Here is a 24,089-nt window from a genome sequence, read left to right as displayed (position 1 = left end):
AAGGCAGCTTATATAGGAGTGACTCATGCCCAGTCACAGGAAGTGACTTGCCCAAGACCATGAAATGAATAGAAAAGCCAGGACTAGATTGTTGGGCCTCTGAAGTGACATAAAAATAAAAAAAAAAAAAATAGGACCATAGAATACAGAGTTAAAAGGAGGAGCATCCCACCAGCAGAGAAGGAGCGATGCACACTTGCATACTTCAGCGGAATAACAAGCCTCTGCAATAAATGCTCTTCCTCAGCTAAATGCTTTCCAGTGCAGTATTTAGCTTAAAAATGATTAAAAGGCCCCCAAATAATTATCTATTTCCATTTCCAAAATGGATCTCACTGCAGTAGACTCAACATATTAATAAACACACAGGAATGTTACTCTATGAAAAACATAATTGTCTGCAAATAACCTCTCAATGAGGGAGTCGCTGTGGGCTTTCAGGTTCTGAAACTGCTTGAAGTGGCCTGGTCTCAAGTGACAACAGGCTGGAGGCTAATTGCTCTTTCTGCTACTCGGAGTAGATTGAGAAGGGCTGGCCTCCCCTGGGGATCGCGCAGCACTCCAAAGCACCCTGGAATCGCTGTCTTCTCCGAGAGAGTATTCCCCCCTCATCACCAGCCAGGACCCTCACGCACTCCATGGAAAGAGAGGAGAGAGATTCAGTTGCAGTCTTTGCGGACACGTCTCATTAGATTCAGATCCCACACGTTTGGACTGCCACCAAGTGTCAGGCCCAGGAGCGGAGCTTCATGTGGCTTTTCTCTCCTTTTCCTTGAAGCAGATGGAGCTGTAGACTGAAGGAGGAGAGGTCACCACCACCCGCAGCAGCGGCCATCACCTGGGAAACTGCCCCACGATTTCCCACGCGGCACCACGGTAAGCCGTTATCTCCATTTTACAAGTGGTACAAGCACGGCTCCTATGTAGCACGCAGTTCAGGAGAGGTTTCCAAACCTGGTTCCCCTTCCCAGCCCTTGTTTCTGCCTTCTGGAACCCATACTGGGTAGAACAGCCCACTCCCCACCTGGGCTTTCTCCTCCTTTTAAACGTTTCTTCCCCGGAAGCTCGAATGACTTCTGTTCACCAGAAGAGGGTCCCAAGGATTCTGGATAACCAGAGTGTGAAGCGTACACCCACAATCGTTAGGAAGCAAAGCTACACAAGTCTCAGTAACTCCTGATCGTTGGTCCTAGGCTGAGCCCCTACCACGCTTATTCCCCACAGCAAGTCAATCCCAGGGCTCCCAGCTTATGTAAGTCAGTGTTCCGGGTAATGCACGCCAGGTTAACAGCACACACCCTCCTGATCTCTGTTGACTAACACTTGGAACCGCCCTAAACGTTCCAAGGCTCACTTACTGATGGGTGATGTCCCAGGCGGTAGCACATCCCCATGAGCAGATGGGGGTTTTGACAAACTCCCAGGACCAACGGGGACTCACGGCATCATGTCTGTGGACTGCTACCCCTGATTCCTACAGACTGCAGAGTGTCGGAGCTCACTGGCCACTGTCACACACTCCGCTCATCCAGGAAAGGGAGATCTGAATGCAAACGGATCTGCTCTGATACAAACTGCACACCACTGTGAAACTGCTTTACAATGAGCAGATTAGTGAGAATATTCCTACAGGTCCTTCCACTCTGGCAGATTAAGTAATGGGCTACACTATACAATTTCTTTCTTTTTTTTTTTTTTTGGACAGGCAGAGTGGATAGTGAGAGAGACATAGAGAAAGGTCTTCCTTTTGCCATTGGTTCACCCTCCAATGGCCGCCAAGGCTGGCGCGCTGCGGCCGGTGCACTGCGCTGATCCGAAGGCAGGAGCCAGGTACTTATCCTGGTCTCCCATGGGGTGCAGGGCCCAAGCACTTGGGACATCCTCCACTGCACTCCCTGGCCACAGCAGAGAGCTGGCCTGGAAGAGGGGCAACTGAGAAAGAATCCGGTGCCCCGACTGGGACTAGAACCCAGTGTGCCGGTGCCGCTAGGTGGAGGATTAGCCTATTGAGCCACGGCGCCAGCTACACTATACAATTTCTAATGAGAATTTCTTCTCTCCACTGTTAATTCCATTGTCTCAGTGAGAAATTTAGACATGTCAGGATCCATATGCATACAAAATTTTAAACTACAGCTATTAGTACACTTCCTTATCAATCTCCCTAATCACCTACTTCTACATTACTGCTTAGATTCTAAGCCTAATCCGATCATCATAATGGCATTCAAATCCCAAGACAACCTCCCAGCCTACCTGTGCCCTCTCACTATTTGTACCCCAACCAACCACAAGGACCTTCTTTGTGTTTTTCTCCCTATAATGTACCCTGCTTCTCCTCCAACGGGGTTTTGAGTATGGTTCCCCTGTACCCCTCACCCCAAGGACGACATCCCCAAACCTGCTTAAAGGGCCAGCCTCTGCCCCACCCCTGGGTCAGGTGCCCTGCGACACACACCTGCAGGACCTGTGTCTCACTCTTGGCACCACTGCTGAATATTTGTAGGTGTATGTATGATCATACAATGAACACCTCTCTGCTCCTAACTATAAGCCCCATGACAGGAGGAATTCTATCTCCTTTTGCTAGCAACTATATTCATTATAGTAAAAAATTATCTGATGAGTATATGAATGGATTCATTCACTTTGAGTGACTGATCTCATCTATCTGGTACTGATCTGCAATAACTCCGACTATCAAAGTGTCTGACTTCTCTCCTAAAGGTAACAAAATGTCCCCATTTCATAGATGGAAAACTTGAAGCAGGGATGTTAAATAATTTGCTAGCGAAGCCCCATAGCAAGTTTGTGGCAGAGCTGGCTTGGAGTCCGGCACACAGCCAACTCCAGTCTTAGTGCCGATCCTCTGGACCCCCAACCTCTGCCAGGGGCTCAAAGGAAAATGCAGCAGGAAGCAAGCCTGGTTCTGGCCCTCGCAGACTTACATATAAATCACCAAACTGCAGGGAAAGCAGAATCTTACATCTCCTTTGTTAAAAATATGGTGTTGCCGTTCAGTCTGCTAACCTTTAAGAGAATGACAAATGACAAGGGAAAGTGGGATAACAACAATGATGACAACAGCTAACAATTATTAAGCACTTATGCTGAGAACTATTTTCAACACTTCAAGCGCCTTATATCATTAAATCTTCAAAAAATTCATGAAGTGGGTATTATTAATCTCCATTTTACAGATTGGCAGAGTGAATCACAGAACTGCTACATTGGACACTGAGTCAATGGCAATGCAACCAGCACACAAAGCCGGGCAGTGGACCCCAGAGCCCGAGCTGCAAACTGCGGAAGGTGATCTGCGAGAGACGGCAGGCACGGCACGCTAAGGAGGACACCTGACCCCTCCAGGGTGATCAGCAAAGGTTTTGCACAAGAGGGGACCTCTGAACTAGGAGCCGAGACGGCGAGTGCAGGAAAAGGAAACACAGCGTGCACCACACCGGATGAGCACGGCTCGCTCAGGCAAAGGAAGACACCGAATGAGACTGCCCACGGGCAGGAGAGTTATCAAGTTTGCAGAAAGCAGTCGAGTCTACGAATGGGAACACAGGAGAACGACTAAGCCAAGTTGCCTTTTATTTGTCTGCTTCTAAACAGAGTTTCCGCTCAATACTCCTGAGGGTGCACTGAGAGCAGGGGCGCGAATGAGGGAGAAAGCAAAGGGCAGGCTCTCAACAGGAGGCACAGGAGAGGTGGTGAGAGGGCCCTTGGCTATGGTGAGCACACCAGGAGTGAGGAAAACATGACAGGCCCAGGTAATAGGTGGAACTGACACAACTAGAGACCAAAAGGAGCGTAGGGATGTAGAGAGGAAGGAAGCTTCTAGAATAACCCCTGGGTTCCAGCTTTGGTGGGTGTGGGTGGGGTACCACTCCCTGGGACAGGGGGAAGAGTAGGGCTTTCCACACCACCACCACCACCCTGAATTCAATTAATTTGCGGGATGGCTCACAGAACTCAAGGAAATACATGTACTGGTTTATGTTTGGGGCAAGCTAAGTGGCTAACAAGGGGTAGCAGGCAGCTAGAAGCAAAACAGAAGCCCAGTCCCTCTCCAGAGTATGTAGACAGCTGGCATCTCATCTAGACCAGCACTGTCCAGGAGAACTTCCTGTCATCTGCGAAAGTGCCACGTGTGCTCTACCCAATTGATGTCCAGCAGGTATATGTGGCCTTTGTGTGCTCAAAACGTGGCTACTGACTTGGATGCTGGTTAAGATGCCCACATCCCGTACCACAGTGTCTGGGTTTGATACTCAGCTCAGCTCCCAATTCCAGCTTCCTGATAATGCACACCCTGGGAGGCAGTGTTGATGGCGCGTGTAGTTGGGTCCCTGCTACCCACGTGGCAGGACTGTATGAGTCCCTGGCATTTGGGAAGTAAACCACAGACAGGAGCTCTCTTTGTCTCTACCCCTTCAAACAAAATATTTTTAAGATTTAATTAATTAATTAATTAATTTGAAAAGCAGTTACAGAGAGAGTGAGGATATGAGATCTTCCATCTGCTGGTTCATTCCCCAAATGACCACAATGGCCAGGGCTGTGCCAGGCCGAAGCCAGGAGCCTGGAATTCCATCAGTCTCCCTCGTGAGTGGCAGGTGCCCAAGCACTTGGTCCATCCTCTGCTGCTTTCCCAGGCACATTGGCAGGGAACTGGATCAGAAGTGAACAGCCAGGATTCAAATCAGCACTCATATGGGACGCTGGCATCACAGGCAGCCTCTTAACTGGCTGTGCCACAATGCTAGCTCCTCCTCAAACTTTTTTTTTTTTTTTTTTGGACAGGCAGAGTGGACAGTGAGAGAGAGAGACAGAGAGAAAGGTCTTCCTTTGCCGTTGGTTCACCCTCCAATGGCCGCCACGGCCGGCGAACTGTAGCTGGCGCACCGCGCCTATCCGAAGGCAGGAGCCAGGTGCTTCTCCTGGTCTCCCATGGAGTGCAGGGCCCAAGGACTTGGGCCATCCTCCACTGCACTCCCTGGCCACAGCAGAGAGCTGGCCTGGAAGAGGGGCAACCGGGACAGAATCCGGCGCCCCGACCGGAACTAGAACCCGGTGTGCCAGCGCCACAAGGCGGAGGTAATGAGCCGCGGCGCTGGCTCAAACTTACTTCTAAAAAAACCATTTAATGTGGCTATTGCTACTGAAGAATGGAATCTGCAATTATTGAGACAGCAGAAAAATGTTATTTATGCTCTTACATACCAACACAGAGCATTTCTGTAACCAGACCCTAGACACACTAAGCAGTTAATTCCCCAACCTCAAACTCAGCAGAGACAAGGTCAGATCCCAGAGGTAAGGGATCGATCCTACAAAAGTGCCCCCAGTGTAGATGCCAATCACAGCCCCAGGCTGTTTCACCTGCTCTTCTGATGGACTGGCTGTAAATCGAGGGTTCCCACACTACCACCTCCACCTGAAACTCAATTTGCTGGGATGGCTCACAGAACTCAAGGAAGCACATGCACTCATTATAAAGGCTGCTGCAAAGGATGTACATGAACAGTGGATGGAAGAGGCGTGCAACACAATACAGATGGGAAAGAACACAGTGCTTCCACGGCCTCTCCAGGTGCTCCATCCTGCAGGCACCTCCACGTGTTCAGCTACCCTGAAGCCCCTGAACCTTGTCCTTGGGGGTTTAATGGAGACGTCATTGCAAAGGCATGACTGACTGCATCACTAGCCATTGGCGATAAATTCAACCTTCAGCCCCTCTCCTCTCCTTAGAGGGCTTGAACGCTCTAACTCCCTTCTCACATGGCCGGTTCCCCTGGCAACCAAGCCCCTTCCTGAGGCTGGAGGGGAGCCCACCATGAGTTCCTTCATTAGAACAAAAGATGCCCCTATTACCCAAGAGATTGCAAGGATTTTAGGAGCTCTGTGCCAGGAACTGCAGGGCAAAGACTAGATATTTCATATTATAACACAATAGCACAGTAATTCTAATGAACTTTAATGGATTTGCATTAAACAGTCACATGGGATTAACAGCTACTGCATTGTGGTGCCAACAGAAGCAGCTAGAAACACCAAGACTGCTCACCAGAGGTTGCTGAGATAGTTTATCTGGTAGAAACCCCTCATCGCACAAAGGGGAAAACTAAGGCTCGAACAGGAGGAGTGACTTGCACAAACTCCCTGCAGCACGGGAGAGGCCAGGCAGCCTACAGCCTCGCTCCTCTGTGTCTGACTAGTGCCTTTTCCATGGCACAGGCTGCTTCTGTTACAGATGCAAAAACAGCTGCAATTGTGTTGAATTCTGGTGTATGGAATCCATGCAGCTCATGGGCAAAGCTGGCCAGGGATCATGCACTCCCCCTGCTGAGCAAGGCATCCCTACCATCCATGCAGGAAGGACCTGCATTCCTTACCTAAGCTGCAAATCACAGGACACACTGGACTCAGTGCAATCCTCAACGGAATCTATTAAGGAAGATTCGGCAGTTAGGTTAGGCTCTGACAAGGCCACGCAGGCTGAACTGCTGACAAATTGTATCACCACTGCTCCTGCGGGGACCCTGCTGTGCCTGTCACTGGGCTCAGGGGAAGCAGCTTCCCACGACCGGTGCTGGGTGTGGGGCTCCATCCCAGGACCTGGGGCCCTCAAAGCTGGGCATCACTGCTGCTCAGCACAATGCACTCCAAGGCCCTTCTCTACCCACCCGTCATTCTCTCCAAGATCCAAATCTCAGCCACAGAGGATCTGAGACCATGGCTGCAAGAAAAGTGAGTGAGTTTCTGGCTTCTACCCTGCACCAGGCAGGAGGAGCCCCAGGCATTAGGAAAAGAATTGCAAAGGAAGCAGCGAGGACACCACCACCACCCAATGGCCTGTCTCATAAATAACCCAGGCGCACGGGTTTCAGGCCATGGATCTTGAGGCCCCATCCTGCCAAGCAGAATCCCTGACTCAGAGCTTTTACATTTACAGATGCGTGTCTACTGCAAATGTCGCAGTGAGGTCATCAGGATCTCGTCCAACCATTCATTCATTCATTCATTGAGAGGAAGAGGAGCAGGGAGGGGGGAAGGGGAGAGTCAGAGAAACAAAGATAGAACTCCCATCCATTGGTTCCCCAAATGCCTACAACATCCAGGGCTGGACCAGGTCAAAACCAGGAGCCTAGATCTCCATCCCGGTCTCCCATGTGGGTAGCACGGGCCCAGGTTCTTGAGCCATCACCGGCTGCCTCCCAGTGTGCGCATTAGTAGCAAACTGGAACTGAGGGTAGAGCCGAGACTTCAACCCAGCCACTCCGATATGGGATGCAGGTGTCACAGTAGCAGCCTGACCCCTAGGCCAAATGCCTACCCTGCTTAATTTTTCCAGAAGATACATTTATTCCAGAACCTCAGTGTTGACAGAAGCTATGTACGGTGGGAACTGAAGTTTGCATCTTGACTCTGGGTGGGGTGGGGGGGAGGCTCCTTAAGTTTTTATTGTTTTTCTTTCAAATCAGGGTTGTCTAATTAAGAAACCCAAATATAGTATCGTCAAGAAGAATTCTAACAAGCGTTCCCTCAAACATAGTAGCAGAAGGATCCGAGTGAGGAGTGGACCTGAGAAGTCGGAGACCTAGAGCATCATGAAACGTGAGGCCCTTCCATGCTAACGTTCTACAAAGCAAAGACAAGGACAAGTCACTCCGGGTGTTTGTGTCTGTGGGACAAGAAGTCACTTCTCAGACATCAGCCGTGACTGTGATGGGGACGTTAGGAAGAGCCTCCAATCTCTGACATGAAAAAGACAGAACACACCAGCACACTATAAAACAATGTGGGGAGGAGCAGCAAGCAGCACGTGGGCAGGAGTGCTGAGGGCTGCCAGCTGGGACTGCAGGGACCCACTAGTAACGGCCCAGAGAGAGAGAAGAGCCAGTGGCCGCGCTAAAGCCCGGGCTGGACTTCCAGCGCAGTTACAGCCGCCATGGAGCGCTGCACCCAGCCCATCCCAGGGGACTTCCACGCCACAGCCTCAGCTCCCCCAAGCTGCCCGAGCTCCTGGAGTGTCCACTGCCCCTACATCAGCCCTCCCATATTGTCACATGTGAACCACACCAAGCAAACAGAAAGCAACAACAGGATGGTTTAGGGCCACTGCTACCCGACAGAGTCAATGGAGTAGCAGCTGCTTGCCTGGGGAACTTCCCCACAGGGCAAGGACCCACCTGGACCATGGTGCTCCAGGTCACGGCACAGGAGTATGGTGACGGCCAAGGTTCAACGAACCCCATTTCACCAAAGTCCCTTTGAACGATGTCAATCAGAGGGAGCCACTGCCCTTGCTCACCACCACCCAAGCGCTCCTCTTGCATTCAAAACAGAGCCCAGTCCTCATCACATCAGCGTGCTCTTGCTGCAGCCCCACCTTGGACTCCTTGTTCCTCCTCCACCCAGAGGGGTTCCCCTTCTGCTCCTCACCCCTGCTCCTGTCCACTTCAGGACCCATAGTGCTTGCTTATGTGTTTTCTGCTTTTGGACATTTTATTCTGGGGAAAATGTATAAGTTTTGATCTAACTCATGTAGAGCTTCAACCTCAAGGTCATAAGTGAACGTACTGTGGGGGTGGGAACTGAGCCCAATCATGGTGTTTAGGAGGAGGGGGAGGTCCTTGGGCACTGGACCGGTGCCCCTGGAAAGTGGTTCTCACAAGAAAGTTGAGCATATATGCCTCTCCTCTGCTTCTCGCTCACCACATGATCCTTCCTCTACACAAGCTCTACCATTAGCATCCACCACCTGCGTTAGAGGCCAAGTCAACAGGACCGCCTGAACGTGGACTTGAACCACTGCAAAACTCGTGAGCCCAACTCAACCCTTTCCTTCCTAAGCAGCCAAGCTCAGGTATTTCACTGATGATGATGAAAAGTTGAGTAACACCTCCTAACAGATCTTCAAGTGCACAATACAATACTGTTAGAGATACAGTGTTGTAGCACACGTCTCCAGAACCTTGCATCTTTCACAGCTGAAATTTTAGACCTGTTGCGTAGCAATGACTGTTTTCCTCACTCCCAGCCCCAGGTAGCCACCACTCTTGTGCGTTGATGGGTTTTAGTATTTTAGATTCCTCACGTAAGTGGAATCGGAAGGCATCTGTCCTCCCACATGATTGGCTTTATTTCACTTAGCACCAACCCCCAGGCCCATCCCTGTTGTCACAAACTGCTTCCTTCTTCTTCGCTGGCCCTCTCCCCACCCCTAGAATGCTGGCTGAGTGTGCCACTGCCATTTAATTCTCACAAATGCAGTCCATTTGCGGTACCCAAGATAAAGAAGTCTAAAAAATAGCACGCTGTGATTGACAAAGCTCGAAACTCCCACGTTTCTCAGCCCAAACACCACCTCCCATCTGCTGCAAGACTGGTTTTATGAATGGGTCAGGGACAGGGGCTCCACAAGGGAAACCAACAGCAGGTGGACCAGGTTTTGCTCATTTCAGAATTCAGTGAATCACCAACTCAGATGAATGAAATTGTCTTCTGGCCATCCAAAGACACCCAGACCAGGGTGCGATGCCAAGACTGACATCCTGCAGAGAAGACACTACAAGGAGTGGCCAGCCATCCTATTCTGCCTTCTCCCTCATAGGAACGCACCACACTTCCAAGGGGCATGCCCTGGGGCCGGCTTTGTGGTGTAGTAGGTTAAGCCATGACCTGCAGCGCCAGCATCCCATATGAGCGCCAGTTCGAGTCCCAGCTGTTCCACTTCTGATCCAGCTCCGTGGTAATGCACCTGGGAAAGCAGTGGAGGATGGCCCAAGTCCCTGGGCCCCTGCACCCACCTGGGAGACCCAGAAGAAGCTTCCGGATTCAGGACAGCCTAACATGGCCCTGGTTGTTACGGCCATTTGGGGAGTGAACCAGCGTATGGAAGATCTCTCTCTATATATATATAGCTCTGACTTTCAAATAAATAAATAAATCTTAAACACACAAGCACTACTTCAAACAAATGGTAGTGCTGTAATGATTTAACTGGCACTGCATTGAACACCACTCAGTAGGCAACATTTCTTTACTTACAATAAGGGTTTTACATTACAAGGATCACATGAACTCCAAAAATCTTCTCGTGTATTTTTAGGGTGACGCCAGAGGCCAGTGCCTTTATAGTGGGGGGGGACGACCAGCCTCTGAGCCACAGCAGCCCTGCAAAATCATTTGGTCTGGCCTGCCAAGGCAACAGCAGACAGGACTCGAATCGCAATAAATCTCTAAGCAGGCTAATTTTTAAGTTGATGATTTCGTATGGCCCACAAATGACATCATAAGTACCCAAATGGGTCTGGGCAGAGAAAGGGCGCCCCACCCCTGTGTACATGGCACAATTCACAATTCTCACACCACATCCTGCTACCCCAACACAGTTCCAAGGCACTCTCCTTAGGACTCAAGTAGTGGCTCTGATAAACTCACGGAAGTTCTTGAAAGCAAATACAGAAAATGATGGTTTTAAAAAAGTGAATTTTGTTATTTAGGGGGAGAAGAGCTGGATGCTCAATGTTTAAGAAGAGTTATGGAGTTATCTGAAAGGCAGAGTGACAGGCAATGACAAAAAGAGATCTTCCAGCTGCTGGTCCACTCCTCAGATCGCCTCAATAGCTGGAGTTGGGCTGGGCCAAAACCGGAAGCCAGGAACTCCATCCCAGTCTCCCACATAGGAGGCAAGGGTCCGAGTACTTGGCCATCTTCCGCTGCCTGTCCAGGTGCATTAACAGGGAGCTGGACCGGAAGTGGAGCAGCCAGGACTCAAATTGGTGCTCTGATGTGGGACGCTGGTGTCACGGCAGGGGCTTAACCCACTGCATCACAACCGGCCCCTAGACCCTCATATGAAGTATGTATTTGAAATGGACTAAAGAGCGAAAAATAAATATAGAAATCAAAAAGAAAATACTTTTCTGATTTTTAAATTTATGAATATAAGCACAAGAGCAATGAAAACATTTCAAAAAGGGGAAGTGAAAAATTGACTGCTTCAGAGAAACGGAGAAGCATTGCTCTAGGCCCTTTTCAGGTAATTAGTGGGGTGGGGGGGACAGGTACTGGCATGGTGGTGAAGACACTGCTGTGGATGCCCACATCCTATTTCAGGATGCCTGGGTTCGAATCCCAGCTCCACTCTCCATTCTGGCTTCCTGCCTACCCCCATGGGAGGCAGCAGGTGATGGCTCAGGTATTTGGGTCCCTACTACCTAAACAGGAGACCTGGAATGAGTTTTCGGTTCCTGGCTTTGGCCTACCCTGACCCTGTCCAGTGCATCATTTGGGGAGTAAATCAGAGGACAGTTTCTTTCTCTTTCTCATTCTTCCATAAAAATGAACACATTTTTAAAAGGCTTTTAGAAGTCACTTTAGTGGCACTCTGTATCACTGAAAACTAACCTCCCATCTGAGGCACCGGGAACAGTACGGCACAGTGCGTCACCTGCCTTAAAACCATGGGGCTGGCTCCAACTCTGGACAAGGTGAGAAATGTCCCAGTCAGCAAGAATCAAATCCCAGATCACTCATCTGTTACTTTGCTGCCAAAACTAAACTAAGCTAAATTTAAACAAGCCACCCTGTTATCTATAATGAGACAGAGCTGTTTCGCTCTATAATCTCTTTCCCCAAGTCAGTCACTTTTTTCCCCTTTTCTTTTGTCACATCCAATTAGGGACTCCAGCCAACAGTCATCTTCGGGGGCCTGTCTTCGGTGGGTTGCAATTACTGCTTCCTAGAAGTCTCTCCTTTGATTTCTCAGATGCAGAAGGGCTGAGCTCACTGAATTTCCCACAGTCATCATAAAACACCAGCATCAAAAGCGCTCACATTTCATGCACCGTGACAGCTCCTTCCTGCCCTTCTTCCTTCCATGGAACTGAACGGAAGCAGGGTCCTCCTTGCAGCTGGCTGAGCTGAGCTCACAGAGAGCATTCCCGGCTCGGTGGAAACTTACATCACTCCAGAGAAGTCCACCTTACTTCCACCCATGTAAGGATGCACCTGATGAATTTCGGGCACGCTGCAGCTTCTTTCATGCATCCAGAACAGCCTGATGAATCCGGGCACACAGTAAGAGCTTGTTGGAGCCAATAAATGTAGCTCATCCCAAGGGAAAAAAAAGACCCTGTGCCAATTTCCTTTTTTTTTTTTAAGCGAAGAGAAATTTGTTTTCTTCTCTGGGTCAGAGTGATATAGATTCCTCAAGTCCCACCACTCCCCTTGCTCCTTCATCCACCCAGGATTTTCTCTAGGGATATTTATATACAAGAAAATGACATTGCTCCCTGGCATCCACACTCTGTCTCTCATCACCCAACTGAAACCACTTTCTCTAAGTCTAAAGGGCACGTAAGACCCTTTGGTGGCCAAATACGGATTTCTCCAATTAAAAAGAAAAAATGCCCCCCACTCAGCCCAACCTCTCTACCAGCTGCCCCCTCTTTCTTTGGTCTCCTTCCTAGGTTAACCTCTGCTGAGTTGTTTTTGCCATTCCCTTACCACCCAGTCCACCGCGGCTCCACCTCCTTCAACCTGGCTTCAAGTGAGATGGTTCTCGGGAACGTGCCCAGTCAACAGTTCTCAGTCCCCATCAGGCTCAACCTCCCGAGTGGGGAGCAGAAGGGACATTTTTCTAAAGAGAGGTGCACATAAAGGGTGGGACATTCACCCCTCCTGGAGCTACTCAGAGATGGAGAACTCACCCCACTGCCAGCAACCACCTCCAACTCTGTCCCCTGCCCCCACGGCATCCCTGGTGACTCCCAGGGAGGGGCTCTGGAATCTTCGTAGTTTGCTTACTGCGTAGTGTTATCACATGACAGGTGATGCCTGTAAGGGTAAATGGCCTCTCCTTATCCAACTGGATAAGCAACGGACAGCTGTATTTTCTCTGCCCCTCCCAGACTGAGGGGAAGAAAAACCACAGGGAGACAGGACGGCAGGGAGCAGCCTGGTCCCCTTCCAGCGCCTCCCCTAGTTCTGGCTGCTTTACGGAGCACTGGTTAAGGCGACCAGTTCCAGTACCTTCCAGTATCTATGCAGAAAGGCTTCCTGCCAGGGCAAGCAGATGCCAGCACCAGGGACCATGCCATTTCCCTCCTCCAGACCCAACATGGGAGACATGGTTGGAACCAGGTAGGAGGAAGAGGCCCAGGAAGGACCCCAGGGAGACCACCCTTCACTAAACCACAAGCCTGGCCAGTGATGAGTTGAGGAAAGGTTTAAATCAAATGCTTATTTGGGCAAATGATAGTTTTTGCAGACACATTCCAGTGGCCCATGCAAGGACTCCTGTTATTTGCTAAGTAAATGATTAAATTGCTTCTTCTCAATTGCTTCACTCTCACTGTCCTTTGTTACATACCATTCATCCACTCCTACCACAAATGTCCTTTGGAGGTGGATTCTATACAAGTGTCTGAACTTCATCATCGATAGCGGGTTAAACAGCACCATGGGAAGAGCACTAAGTTCCAAAGGCATGAACTCAAAAATCCAACCTATTCCTTCAAACATGTCCAGACGGCTTTCCTGACCAGTTGAGACAGGAATCCTCGTGCCTGCCTTTTCCACATCTGCTGCTATTCCATCCGTCCTGACAAAATTCATTTGTCCTTGCTGTTTCAAGCCTAGTGACCTGCATACTACAATCTTTGTTTGAAATCCAGGACAAATCCAGGACAACACATGTTCCATGGGTCTGGAGTAAGTCAAAGAGAATTCACTGTGTGGACCTGGATAAGGTCTTGGAACAAAGAGGAGGTCCACATGACCGCCCCTGGATCACCATCCTAGGAACCTAGCACAAGAGGCAACGCTGGTGGAGGATAAAGCATACACTGCTCTACAGAGAGCATCTTACTGGTGGAGACATTGTCATGTGTCACTCGAGCTGTACTACAGTAACAACTATCCACAAGTCCCTTCTGACCTACACACTGTTTATTAGCAGAATTCTAGAATTAATTAGCATTTAGTGTCACATATTTGCACATGGCAAATCTATCTCTGTGATTTCTGGTTTCCTTGTAAATGTTGGTTTACAGCCCTTCAGCCACCACAATTGCCTCCCTCATATATTTTGACAAGTATCTTAATAATCTCTTTTCACCATTATTAGAGTAATATATGTTCAATATAAAAAATTTAGAAAACACAGCAACGTTGATAGAAAAAGAATCACGCATATTCTCAGCAACACTGTTAATATTCTGGTATATTTCCATTTAATCTCTATTTAATAGCTATTTTAAATTAATATGCCCCATAAGCCAACTCTAGTAAAAATCACCAATAAACTGGGATATTAACTGTCATCTGTAATCTCTTTCAATTATGAACAAGGTTATATCTTTGTGACTATAAAAAAAAGCAGTAGATTCAAGTTTTAAAAGATTAAGTTGAGTGGAAGGAAATTGGGGATGTGGGTTGTTGAACATCTGAAGACAGGCTGGCATGCTTCCTATTCATCCGCCCAGTAGTCTACTACTGGAAATGAACTTGTCTGCTCGTTTACACATAGACCCCCTCAACTGTTTAATCATGTATGCTTTTTGTAGGAAACACAAAAAAACACAGTGTTAGCAACATTTTTTGACAAGTATACAGTTACTCTTATTTATCAAGTCATTTAACATTTATTTTCCATTTCAGTCTTCCATAGTAGACGTGCTATTCAATGATATATAAAATAAAAAGCCATTGGCATACCTGATCAAGAAATTATGTAGTCCAACGTCAAAATACCTGTTCAAAAGAGACAAGGACAAGCATGTCAACAGAGGATACAGCCATGACGCACTTGAGAAGAACACACAGTTGTCCCCGGGTATCCACAGGGGACTGGTTTCAGGAACCCTATGGATACCCAAATCTCTGAATAAAATGGTACATTCACACTTGACTACGTACATTCTCCCATGTACTTTAAGCTGTTATTTATTGAGTGCATTTTTCATAGGTACAACTTTAGGAATATAGTGGTTCTTTCCCCCCATACCCACCCTCCTACCCAGACTCTCGTCCCACCTCCTACTCCCTCTCCCATCACCTTCTTCATTATGGTTCATTCTTAGTTTAATTTTATATACAGAGGACCAACTCTAGGTTAAGTACAGATTTCGACAGTTTGCACCACACACACACACACACACACACACAACATATAAAGTATAGTTTGAGAACAAGTTTTGTAGTAAATTCTCACAGTACAACTCCTTAAGGACAGAGGCCCTATACGGGGAGTAAGTGCCCAGTGACTCCTGTTGTGGATTTAACAATTAACACTCTCATTTATGAAGTCAGTGATCACCCAAGGCTCTTGCCATGAGCTGCCAAGGCTATGGAAGCCTTTTGCGACAATGGACTCCATCAGTATTTAGATCAGGCCATAAGCAAAGTAGAAGTTCTCTCCTCCCTTCAGAGAAAAGTACATCCTACTTTGATGGCCCCTTCTTACCACTGAGGTCCCAGAGATCCTTCTTGTAGGATATTTTTTGTCCCAGAGTCTTGGCTTTCCATGCCTGAAATGCTCTCACACGTCTTTCAGCCAGATCAGGAAGCCTTATGTCTCCCATATACTTTAAATTATCTCTAGATTCCTTACAATGCCTAAAGCAATGTAAATGCTATGTAAATACGAGTAGTTGTTCTACTGTATTGTTTAGGAGATAATGGCAAAAAAAAAAAAAAAAAAACCTGTGCTTTTGGGAATACTTTCAATCTATGATCGGTTGGAACTGAGGGTGCGGAACCCACAGATACAGAGGGTGGGCTACAGTTTTCCTTCTCAGAGCATGGGAATAAATGGCCCCTGGAGCAGCAGCTGTAGTACCATGGAACTTGCTGGAAAGGCCAATACTCAGGCCCCCTCCCAGGCACACTAGATCACAAATCATGGGGATAGGTCCATTCTAAGTTGGATCAAGTCCTTGAAGCCATGTTGAGTCAGAACCACTACTCTTTGATAGCACAAGTGTCTCAGAAAACCGAAGCTCTCTCTAGAACAAAGGACCATGCAGGTGGATTCTTGGTGCCTTCCACCCTCCCACCAGGAGGCGAATCCTTCTGTAGCACTAGCTGGCTCAGATGCTCATCCTCTCAAAAGTGACGCACACTAGCATGGCCAGGGGGAGGGGAGGGGTCAGCTCTGGTCTCCCAGGCCCCGCCCAGTTGTAGTCCCTGGAGCTTTCCAAGTGCAAGAACAACCCTGCCTGGTCTCTGGGTCTGAGAAGAGCCAAGGCACCTGCGTGTGTTCAAACCTCACCACTGACATCCAATAAGCCCTGGGCAGCAGTGGACTCTTACTCACAGCCTTCCCCTGACACTATCAAACCAGCTTGGTTCCTCTGAATGGCACTGCCTTGGTTTCCCCAAGGAGCATGTCTGTTTCCCACCCTCCTGAAACTCAGGCCACTTGGCCACTTATTTATTTACTTGAAAAGACCAGGTGGCCAGACCCCCGCTGCTGTTGCACAACTCCTGACACCTGGAGGGTGACTGCTGGCCCCACCCAGACTGGACTCCTGGGGCGGGGATCTGCCTTTGTGGATCCCCAGTTAATTCTGTCCCTTCAAGCAATGGGCACAGGAATTCACCAGGCCCTGACTGTCCTTGGCATCCAGCTCCACCCCTGCCCTGCCTCTGGGGCATCACAGAGTACCCAGCACCTCACCCCACCTGACAGCCAGCAACAATCACTGATGCTATAGTTCCTCTTATGTACTGAGCATCTGTCTGTGGATCGCAGAACAGGGAGGATGAGGGCTGAGAAACTCAAAGCTAAAGTGGAAGGAACCTCACTTCAAACACACTCACCGGAAATAATTATGTAATTCAGGGGAAACGTAGTTCACAGCACATAAATCCCATTTGCTCATCAGTCTTCTGAACAAGGGCATTTTCTAAAGGGAGATCTACCTGTAGGATCTGTCTCGTGTGATTCTACATGGAGATGTTAAGCTGTTTGTATAACTATATTTAACACAGAATTGGGTTTTTTTTTGTTTTGCTTTATTTTTTCCCAGAAACCTTTTATTTAAGGTATATAAATTTCATGCATTTCATAATACAACTTTAGGAACACAGTGATTCTTCCCACCATACCCGCACACCCACCCTTCTTCCTACTCCCATCTCTATTTTTTACTAAGATCTATTTTCAATTAACTTTATACACATATGATCACCACTATACTAAGTAAAGAGTTCAACAAATAGTACGGAAAAAAAAAGATTCCTCAGCAGTTGAGACAAGGGCTGTTCAAAGTCATCACATCTCAAAGTGTCAATCTCACTCTTTTTAAAAAGACTTATTTATTTGAGGCAGAGGCAGAGAGAGAGAGAAGTCTTCCAATCACTGGTTCACTCCCCAGATGGCCAGTAACAAAAAAACCCAATCTTAGAAATCATGATGTATTTAGGACGTGCAGGTACCACGTTCAGAGCTCTCACAGACCTGGCATTGACAGTGAGGCGGGACCTGGAATCCCCATGTATGGGTGAAGGAACTGAACTCAGAAAGTGTGAGAAACCTGCACAGCCCACAGTCGGGAAGGGACAAGGCTGAGTCCCGCTGAGCCCTCACGGCAGGCACCACTCGCTCTCCCCTAAGCACCCTGCTAAAAGAACAGGTTCTCTGGTTACTAACTGAAAATGGCTATTCCTTTTAAAAACACATCCCTTGCCACCGCTGCCTGATTTTGGCTTCTCCCAGTGTGTTTGCCATCCCTAAAGAGTCCGACCTGCTCCCTTGAGCACACCTGCCTGGCAGGTGCACCTGCCTCCCCAGATCTTGGCATGAACCAGATTCTAGAAGGTTATGCTGCTTCTCTGGGCCTTGGCTTCCTCACTGGGAAAATGGAGAGCCTATACTCACACGGGAGTTATGAGAACAGTGTAGCAAAGAAACTAAGGCTTAGTACTCTACCTGGTAGCTAGGAAGTACCTGTACATGCTCATTGCCTAATTCTTCACAGTTGTTTTAATGGAAGCCACATTCCCTAACTCAAGGGAGACGCAAGTCCATACCGTTTTCCACAGTGGCTGCACTAATTTACACTCTCACCAACACCACCTAAGAGTTCCCCTTTCACCACTTCCTCACCAGCATTTGTTACTCTGTCTTTTAGCTAATAGCCACTGGTGAGGTGACATCTTTTTGTGGTTTTGATTTGCATTCCCCTGAAGACTAGTGATATGGAACAACTTTTCACGTATTCGTTGGCAATTTGTATTTCTTCTTTTGCAAACTGTCTATTGAAGTCTTTTGCCCATGTCTTAACTGGAATCCACAAATCCCACTGCAGCACTGTTGTCAGTAGCCAAAATATGCAATCAACTAAGGTGTCCATCAGACAAATGGAATATATATACATATAATAAAGGATTATCCAGCTATAAAAAGAATGGAATTATATTATTTGCATCAAAACGGTTGCAAATGGAAGATATCCCGTTGAGTGAAATAAGCTGGACATAGAGACAAACGCTGCATGTTCTTAGGTCATCTAAGACTCAAGGAAAAATTAAAGAGATGCTTGTATATATCATTCTACAAACAGAGTCTTATCAAATTTTCTATCTTTGTCAAACCACTGGTTAAGAATGATACACTACTATAGCTTGACTAACCCGTGACTATTTTAAAATTCGCTGTATATGAATAAAGTAGACATCTTTGCCTTTGATCGTTTATAGCCCTTGCCCATATTCTTGCTGAACTACGGTCCTTTCACTTTCTATTTGTTGAGCTCTTTACTTATTTAAACCTTTTACCATAATGTAAATTTAAAGTATGTTATTTCAAAAATTTAAAAAAAGACAAGAGATGCTTTGCAATGCAGCCCAGAAAGAGAGCACTTGTGCCAGGCACAGGTAGCGGGGAGGTCGGCAGGGGCTGGGACAGGCTTCAAGAAACAGGCAGGAGAGGAGGGACTCCCAGGAGTCTTTGGGGCAAGTCTAGAAGCTGAACGTGAGACGAGCAGCGGCACAGGAAGTGCCCCCGCCTGGGTCTTGGTGCCACAGCCTGGTCCAAGCCAGGGCACAACCTGATGGCTCACTTTCCCTGGTTTTGGGGTCTAAAACGCAAAGTCTAACAGCTCAGAGTGAGGGACAGCGCCACAGGCTGGTGCCCGTAGCTTCTTACGCATGTGTGCCTGGAGGCGAGGGGATCTGGGGCCAGAGCAGGCCCAGGGCTGCTCAGAGCAGGCAAGCTCTTTAGGAGAGAGGGTGGCAGGAAGGGTTGGCAATCAGACACTGCCGTGGCCTCCAGGGGCTGTATTAGCATCAGAGAATGTGACAGGCGAAGTGGAAGGGCAGGAAATCAAAGCTCCCTCACAGGCACGCAGGTCTCACTTCCCCACTGCATTCATTTCAGCTCTGCTGACATCATTCGCTCGTTCAACAAGTATTTTGTCAGTGCCTTCTGCGTGACCCAGACCCTAGGGGTAACAGAACAAGACCCCCAGCTCTCACGGTGTTGGAAGAGTCAACAACAAGCAAGCACGTGAGTAAGCAAACAAGTGACAGGACAGAGAGCCTGGCCACACAGGGCGCTTCTCTCGGGGAGCGTGACATTTGGGTGGACATCTGTACGGACAGCAGGGCCCAGCTATGCAAACACCAGAGGAAGAAAGGTCCAGCCAGCAGGACCTCTGGGGAAAGGACCTGGAGTGGAGGGAGTGTGTCAAGATGGGGGAGCCAAGCCAGGCCAACAGCACTGCCACACAATGGGTAAACAAGGACAAGCCACAGCTGGAGAGGGAGCAGGGACCAGATCTCAGAGGGTGGAGGGAGCATAAGGTATTTGCACATCAACAGGAAGCACTACAGGGCTGTTAACAGAGAGGCACGGTTTTTTTTTTTGGTTTTGGTTTTTTTTGTTTTTTTTTTTTTTTTTTTTTTTACTTTGTTTAAATTTCATTCTCTGGGAGTGGGGAGCGTGAGATAGCAAGTGTGGATTCAAAGATTAAAATGATCACGCGGGTGTCCTGAAGAGAACGAAAGGAAGCAGAGCCAGGCAGCCGGTTAGAGGCCACCGGGGGCCAGGTGAGGGAGGACAGGATACTGGAGAGGGAGAGGAGAGACAGGGATGGATTCAGATGTGGTTTCGCGGTATAGTCACAATCTGTCACAGACTCTTGTGGGTGTGTGAGGGCAACAACTGGAGGAGAGAAGACCTGACAAACAGCCCCGAGTGCCTTGTCTTTCCATTTCAAGCCAAGCAAACTAAAGGCATCACCGAGGCCTTGGCTTCCCCAGGGATGCGCATAGCACTGCTGGGAGCCCCACATTCGAATGGAGGGACCAGGATGGCACTAAGACCAGCTTGGCTTGGAAAATTGTTCAGTGCCGAGAGGCTTCCACTCCTGCCTATGCTTTGTATTTGCAATTAGTATCTGTGATAAAACAGGCATCCCTACAACTCGCCCTCCCAGCCATGTTTAAGGTACAGTTCAGGGGCATCAGACATGTTCACCCTCACCCTGCTGTGCAGCCATCACCAGCCTCCACCTGCAGAGCTCTGTCATCTTCCCACAGTAAACCTCAGACCCATGAACACTAGGTCCCCATTGCTCCTCCCCTGACCCCGTCTAGGAGTTTAACAAAAATCCTCAGTACCTCATCTAAGTGCAGTCACACGGTATTTGTGCCTTTATGTCTCTATTGCTACAGATTTTTAAACATAAAATCCACTCCATTCATACCAATGCTATCATTGTCTCTAGACCTAGCCACAGCCTCCATGGAATGTGGTGGTAAGTCCATTTTCAGGGGTTCTGCCCCACAGAGGGGGTGGCCAGCCATCAAAAGCCCTCTCTTCTCCTCCTTCCCCTGTGCCATAGGGCTACCCACTGGACTCTAAGCTTTAGCATCCCACCTATTGAATACTTAAAAATTAAACATATTCAAAATCACATTCACATTATAAAATCTAAGAATCTCTGAAAGGCAAAACTGTGACTAATGGCTTTGACTAATGGCCAGAAATTACACATTCTTACAACATATCGTGAGATTTCCATTGCAAAACACATTTGGGGACTTGCAACGTACTTCCCAATGACAACTTTGTGCAGTCAGCCCATGCATAAAAGTCTCAGTACAAAGTATAAGTCTAAGTAAGAACTAATATTCTAGCTCCAGGAGTGAGCCAGAGAACAGACTTCCTAAATCATCTCTAAATAAGACGGTCTTCAGAGAGAGCACAGGGTGGGGGAGAACGCAGGCCAGCTTTAACTAAATGCTGCCCCAGCTTCCTTGGATCGTGTGGTAATGAAGAGCAAAGCTTTTACAGGCAGCTGCTCACAATGCAGGCAAGGTACAGCACACACAGAGAGTGGGGAAGAGAGGGTGTTAATCACAGCCAACTCACTTACCATGGGCCAGGCTACACTACCCCGACACACACACACACACACACACACTCTCTCTCTCTCTCTCTCTCTCTCTCTCTCTCGGCAGCAATGCTGTGAAGCACCACTACTGTCTCCACTTTGCAGGGAAGAAACAGAGGCACAGAGAAGCGAAGTGACCATGCTATGGTCCCACAGTTAGCAGGGGTGAAGCCAGCAGCTTAAGTCCAGGCAGTCTCCATTAGCCAGAAGACCTCCTCCCCCAAGGAAACAGAGTCCTTCTTTGTCCACTAGGGTCGAGCCTGTGTGCAGATGCAGCTCCCTTCCTGGCCTGTTGCAATAAGAGACCTCAAAGAAGTGATTTGGTGGGCGGGCTCTCTGCTTGGGGGGCTGCCCGACTGTAATCCTGACTTACTGAGAGTCATCAAGCTCTCAGTCTGCCTAGAGTCCTTTCTAAATGTCTAGGTAAACAGTTTCACAAGGAGCTCTCTCAGGAGCACAAGGGTGGTTTGATAATCGCAGACTCAGTATAACTCGTGATAAGAAAAATCACCAGGTCATCATTTTAGATTTAGAAAATAACACTCATTCATGTCAAAATAACATGAGAAACTTTAGACATCAATGGATTCATTCATATCACGATAAAACACAGCATAGTGCTTCAGCATCATTTTAAAAGTATTTAGGGATTTTCCTATTAAAGAGCAAGACAAGGACACTCGATGTCCCCACCATTATTCACTACTATCACAGAGGCGCTAACACAACTAAAGATAGTCATTAGAGGAAAAAAGAATGGGAAAGGAAAAGGAGAATCTTTTTCTGTTTACATACATTATTATACATATGGAAAATTGATAAGAATCATAGAAAACCAACTAGAGAAATTTTAATGACATAGTAGGTTAATTATCAACATACAAATTAATACCAATAACCAACTTAAACCCAGTCAAGAGAGCCTACTGATGAGAGGAAAAAGTACTACTGAAATATTTAGATGTAAACATCAAAGTGTCCAAACCTTTAAGAGAAAACTATAAAACAAAGCAAAAGACACAAAAGAAACTTGAACAAATGGAATAGAAAATGTTTTCCAGTAGACTTAGTAACAAGGAAATATCAGTTTCTTCAAGTTAGTTTATAAATGTAATATAATCCCAATAAAAATACCAGTAAGATTTTTTTTTTTGGTGGACTGTGGGGAGCAACCCGGACTTAGACTAAGTTACTGGAATTAAGACTTATTCTATGCATCTGCTCTCCCACAATATGGCGCTGGGAGAGAAGAAAACAGTTTCTACACAGCTGCCTCCAGTTCAACCAATAAACTGTAGGACTTGCTACTGATTGGAGGAGAGCAGCGTACTCGGCGTGTGGGCAGCCGAGTTAGGATTGGCGGAGGAGGACTATAAAGGAGGAGAGAGACGGCATGCACCAGGAACATCTAAGGGGAACATCTAAGGGGAACACCTGAGCAGCCCCCGAGAGAGCCGGCCGGCGGTGTGCCGCTCCCCTGCGGAAGTGGGGAATGTGGCCAGGGGGAACTGCCCTTCCACGGAGGTGGAAGGGATAGTAGCCAACCCGGGAAGAACCAGCAGCAAACCCGGGGAGGGCCGAGCAGACAAAAGAACAGCGCAGGGTTCAGTGTCGCTCCTCCACGAAAACGGGGAGCGACAGTGGACTTAGATTTTTCTCTCTGGACCTTTATCAGTGCTCACGGGAAGGACAAGGGATGAAAGCTATTCTTGAAAGCAGGTGTTTGATTAGCAAAAGACTAGGCCCAGATCAATATGGAGCGACTGAACAAATCCCACACAACGGAGCATCCTGCAGCTGTTAAAAATGATAGTACTAATAAGAGGTTCTCTCTCTTACCCTGTGACTCCTCCATGTACATGAGATTAATCTTTAGGATGTAATGTTAAAACAAGAGAAAGGTGTATATATCATCATTTGTTTAAAAAAAGGAGATGAATAGAAGTATATAGGCATTGTTTATTAAAAATAAGCTTCAAATTTTTATGTAACTAATTATAGGGAAAAGAGGGGTACAGGATGTATGTTCCTTTGTGGTGTGTGTGTGGGGGGTGGGGGGATCATATTGTCTTCCTTATTCTTGTGTCTTGAATTTCTGCATTTATTTTTAGGCATCTGTGGGAACACTTGTTGGTTTCTTCCTCTGATGACATTTATCTTTGAACTATGCCTCTGTGGCTCAGTGGAGTGTCTGCTCTTTCAGGGAATACCCAGAGGTGTGTGCTGGGTGTGGCCAGGGAGCTCTGGTCACTCCTCCAGGGTGGGGCAAGTATCCAGGGTGACCCGCAAGTTGGGCATGGTAGATCTCCTCTTGTTAGCAGAAAGCAGGGTTTGATCACCTCTGTTGGCATAATCACATCCTCACCTCCTCTCTTCCAAGGGGATCAACGCCTGGGTGTTAGCCCACAGCAGGTGCAATACTCATCCGTGCGGCCGCCCGCACCACACAAAGGATCTGTGCAGTCCGCAGGATGAGCTTGGATCCTCCTGCAATGACTCCTCACAGGCAATCAGGGAGTTTTGAGTGTGTGGCACCGCACACAGAGACTGCCAGACACTCAGCTCCACCCTGTGCCCTCTCGTGCAGTTCCCACAGTCTCAGCACACAAGGCTCCCAGTCACAGGTACAGAGGATCTGCTTCACCCCACTAGCCTGTCCCATCCACAGAG

At 47.9% G+C, this 24,089-nt stretch overlaps 1 protein-coding gene across 12 annotated transcripts in view; it reads right to left on the bottom strand.

The window, feature by feature from the left end:
* HHAT (hedgehog acyltransferase) overlaps nt 1-24,089 on the bottom strand; it is a 300,447-nt gene that overhangs the window by 117,240 nt on the left and 159,118 nt on the right. For all 12 annotated transcript variants that reach the window (XR_016219599.1, XR_016219600.1, XM_008268452.5 and 9 more), the window contains one exon: nt 14,734-14,769. Coding sequence is in view for 10 of the 12 variants with exons in the window: in XM_008268452.5 (XP_008266674.3) it covers nt 14,734-14,769 (36 nt within the window). In the remaining 2 variants the exon portion in view is untranslated. The remainder of the gene's footprint in view (nt 1-14,733; nt 14,770-24,089) is intronic.

The sequence above is a fragment of the Oryctolagus cuniculus genome, chromosome 13 (assembly GCF_051225735.1).
Source record: "Oryctolagus cuniculus isolate XC-2025 breed Fujian yellow rabbit chromosome 13, ASM5122573v1, whole genome shotgun sequence".
Lineage (NCBI taxonomy): Eukaryota > Metazoa > Chordata > Mammalia > Lagomorpha > Leporidae > Oryctolagus > Oryctolagus cuniculus.
The sequence above is the reverse complement of the archived record's forward strand: the minus strand, read 5'-3'. Positions and strand labels throughout refer to the sequence as shown.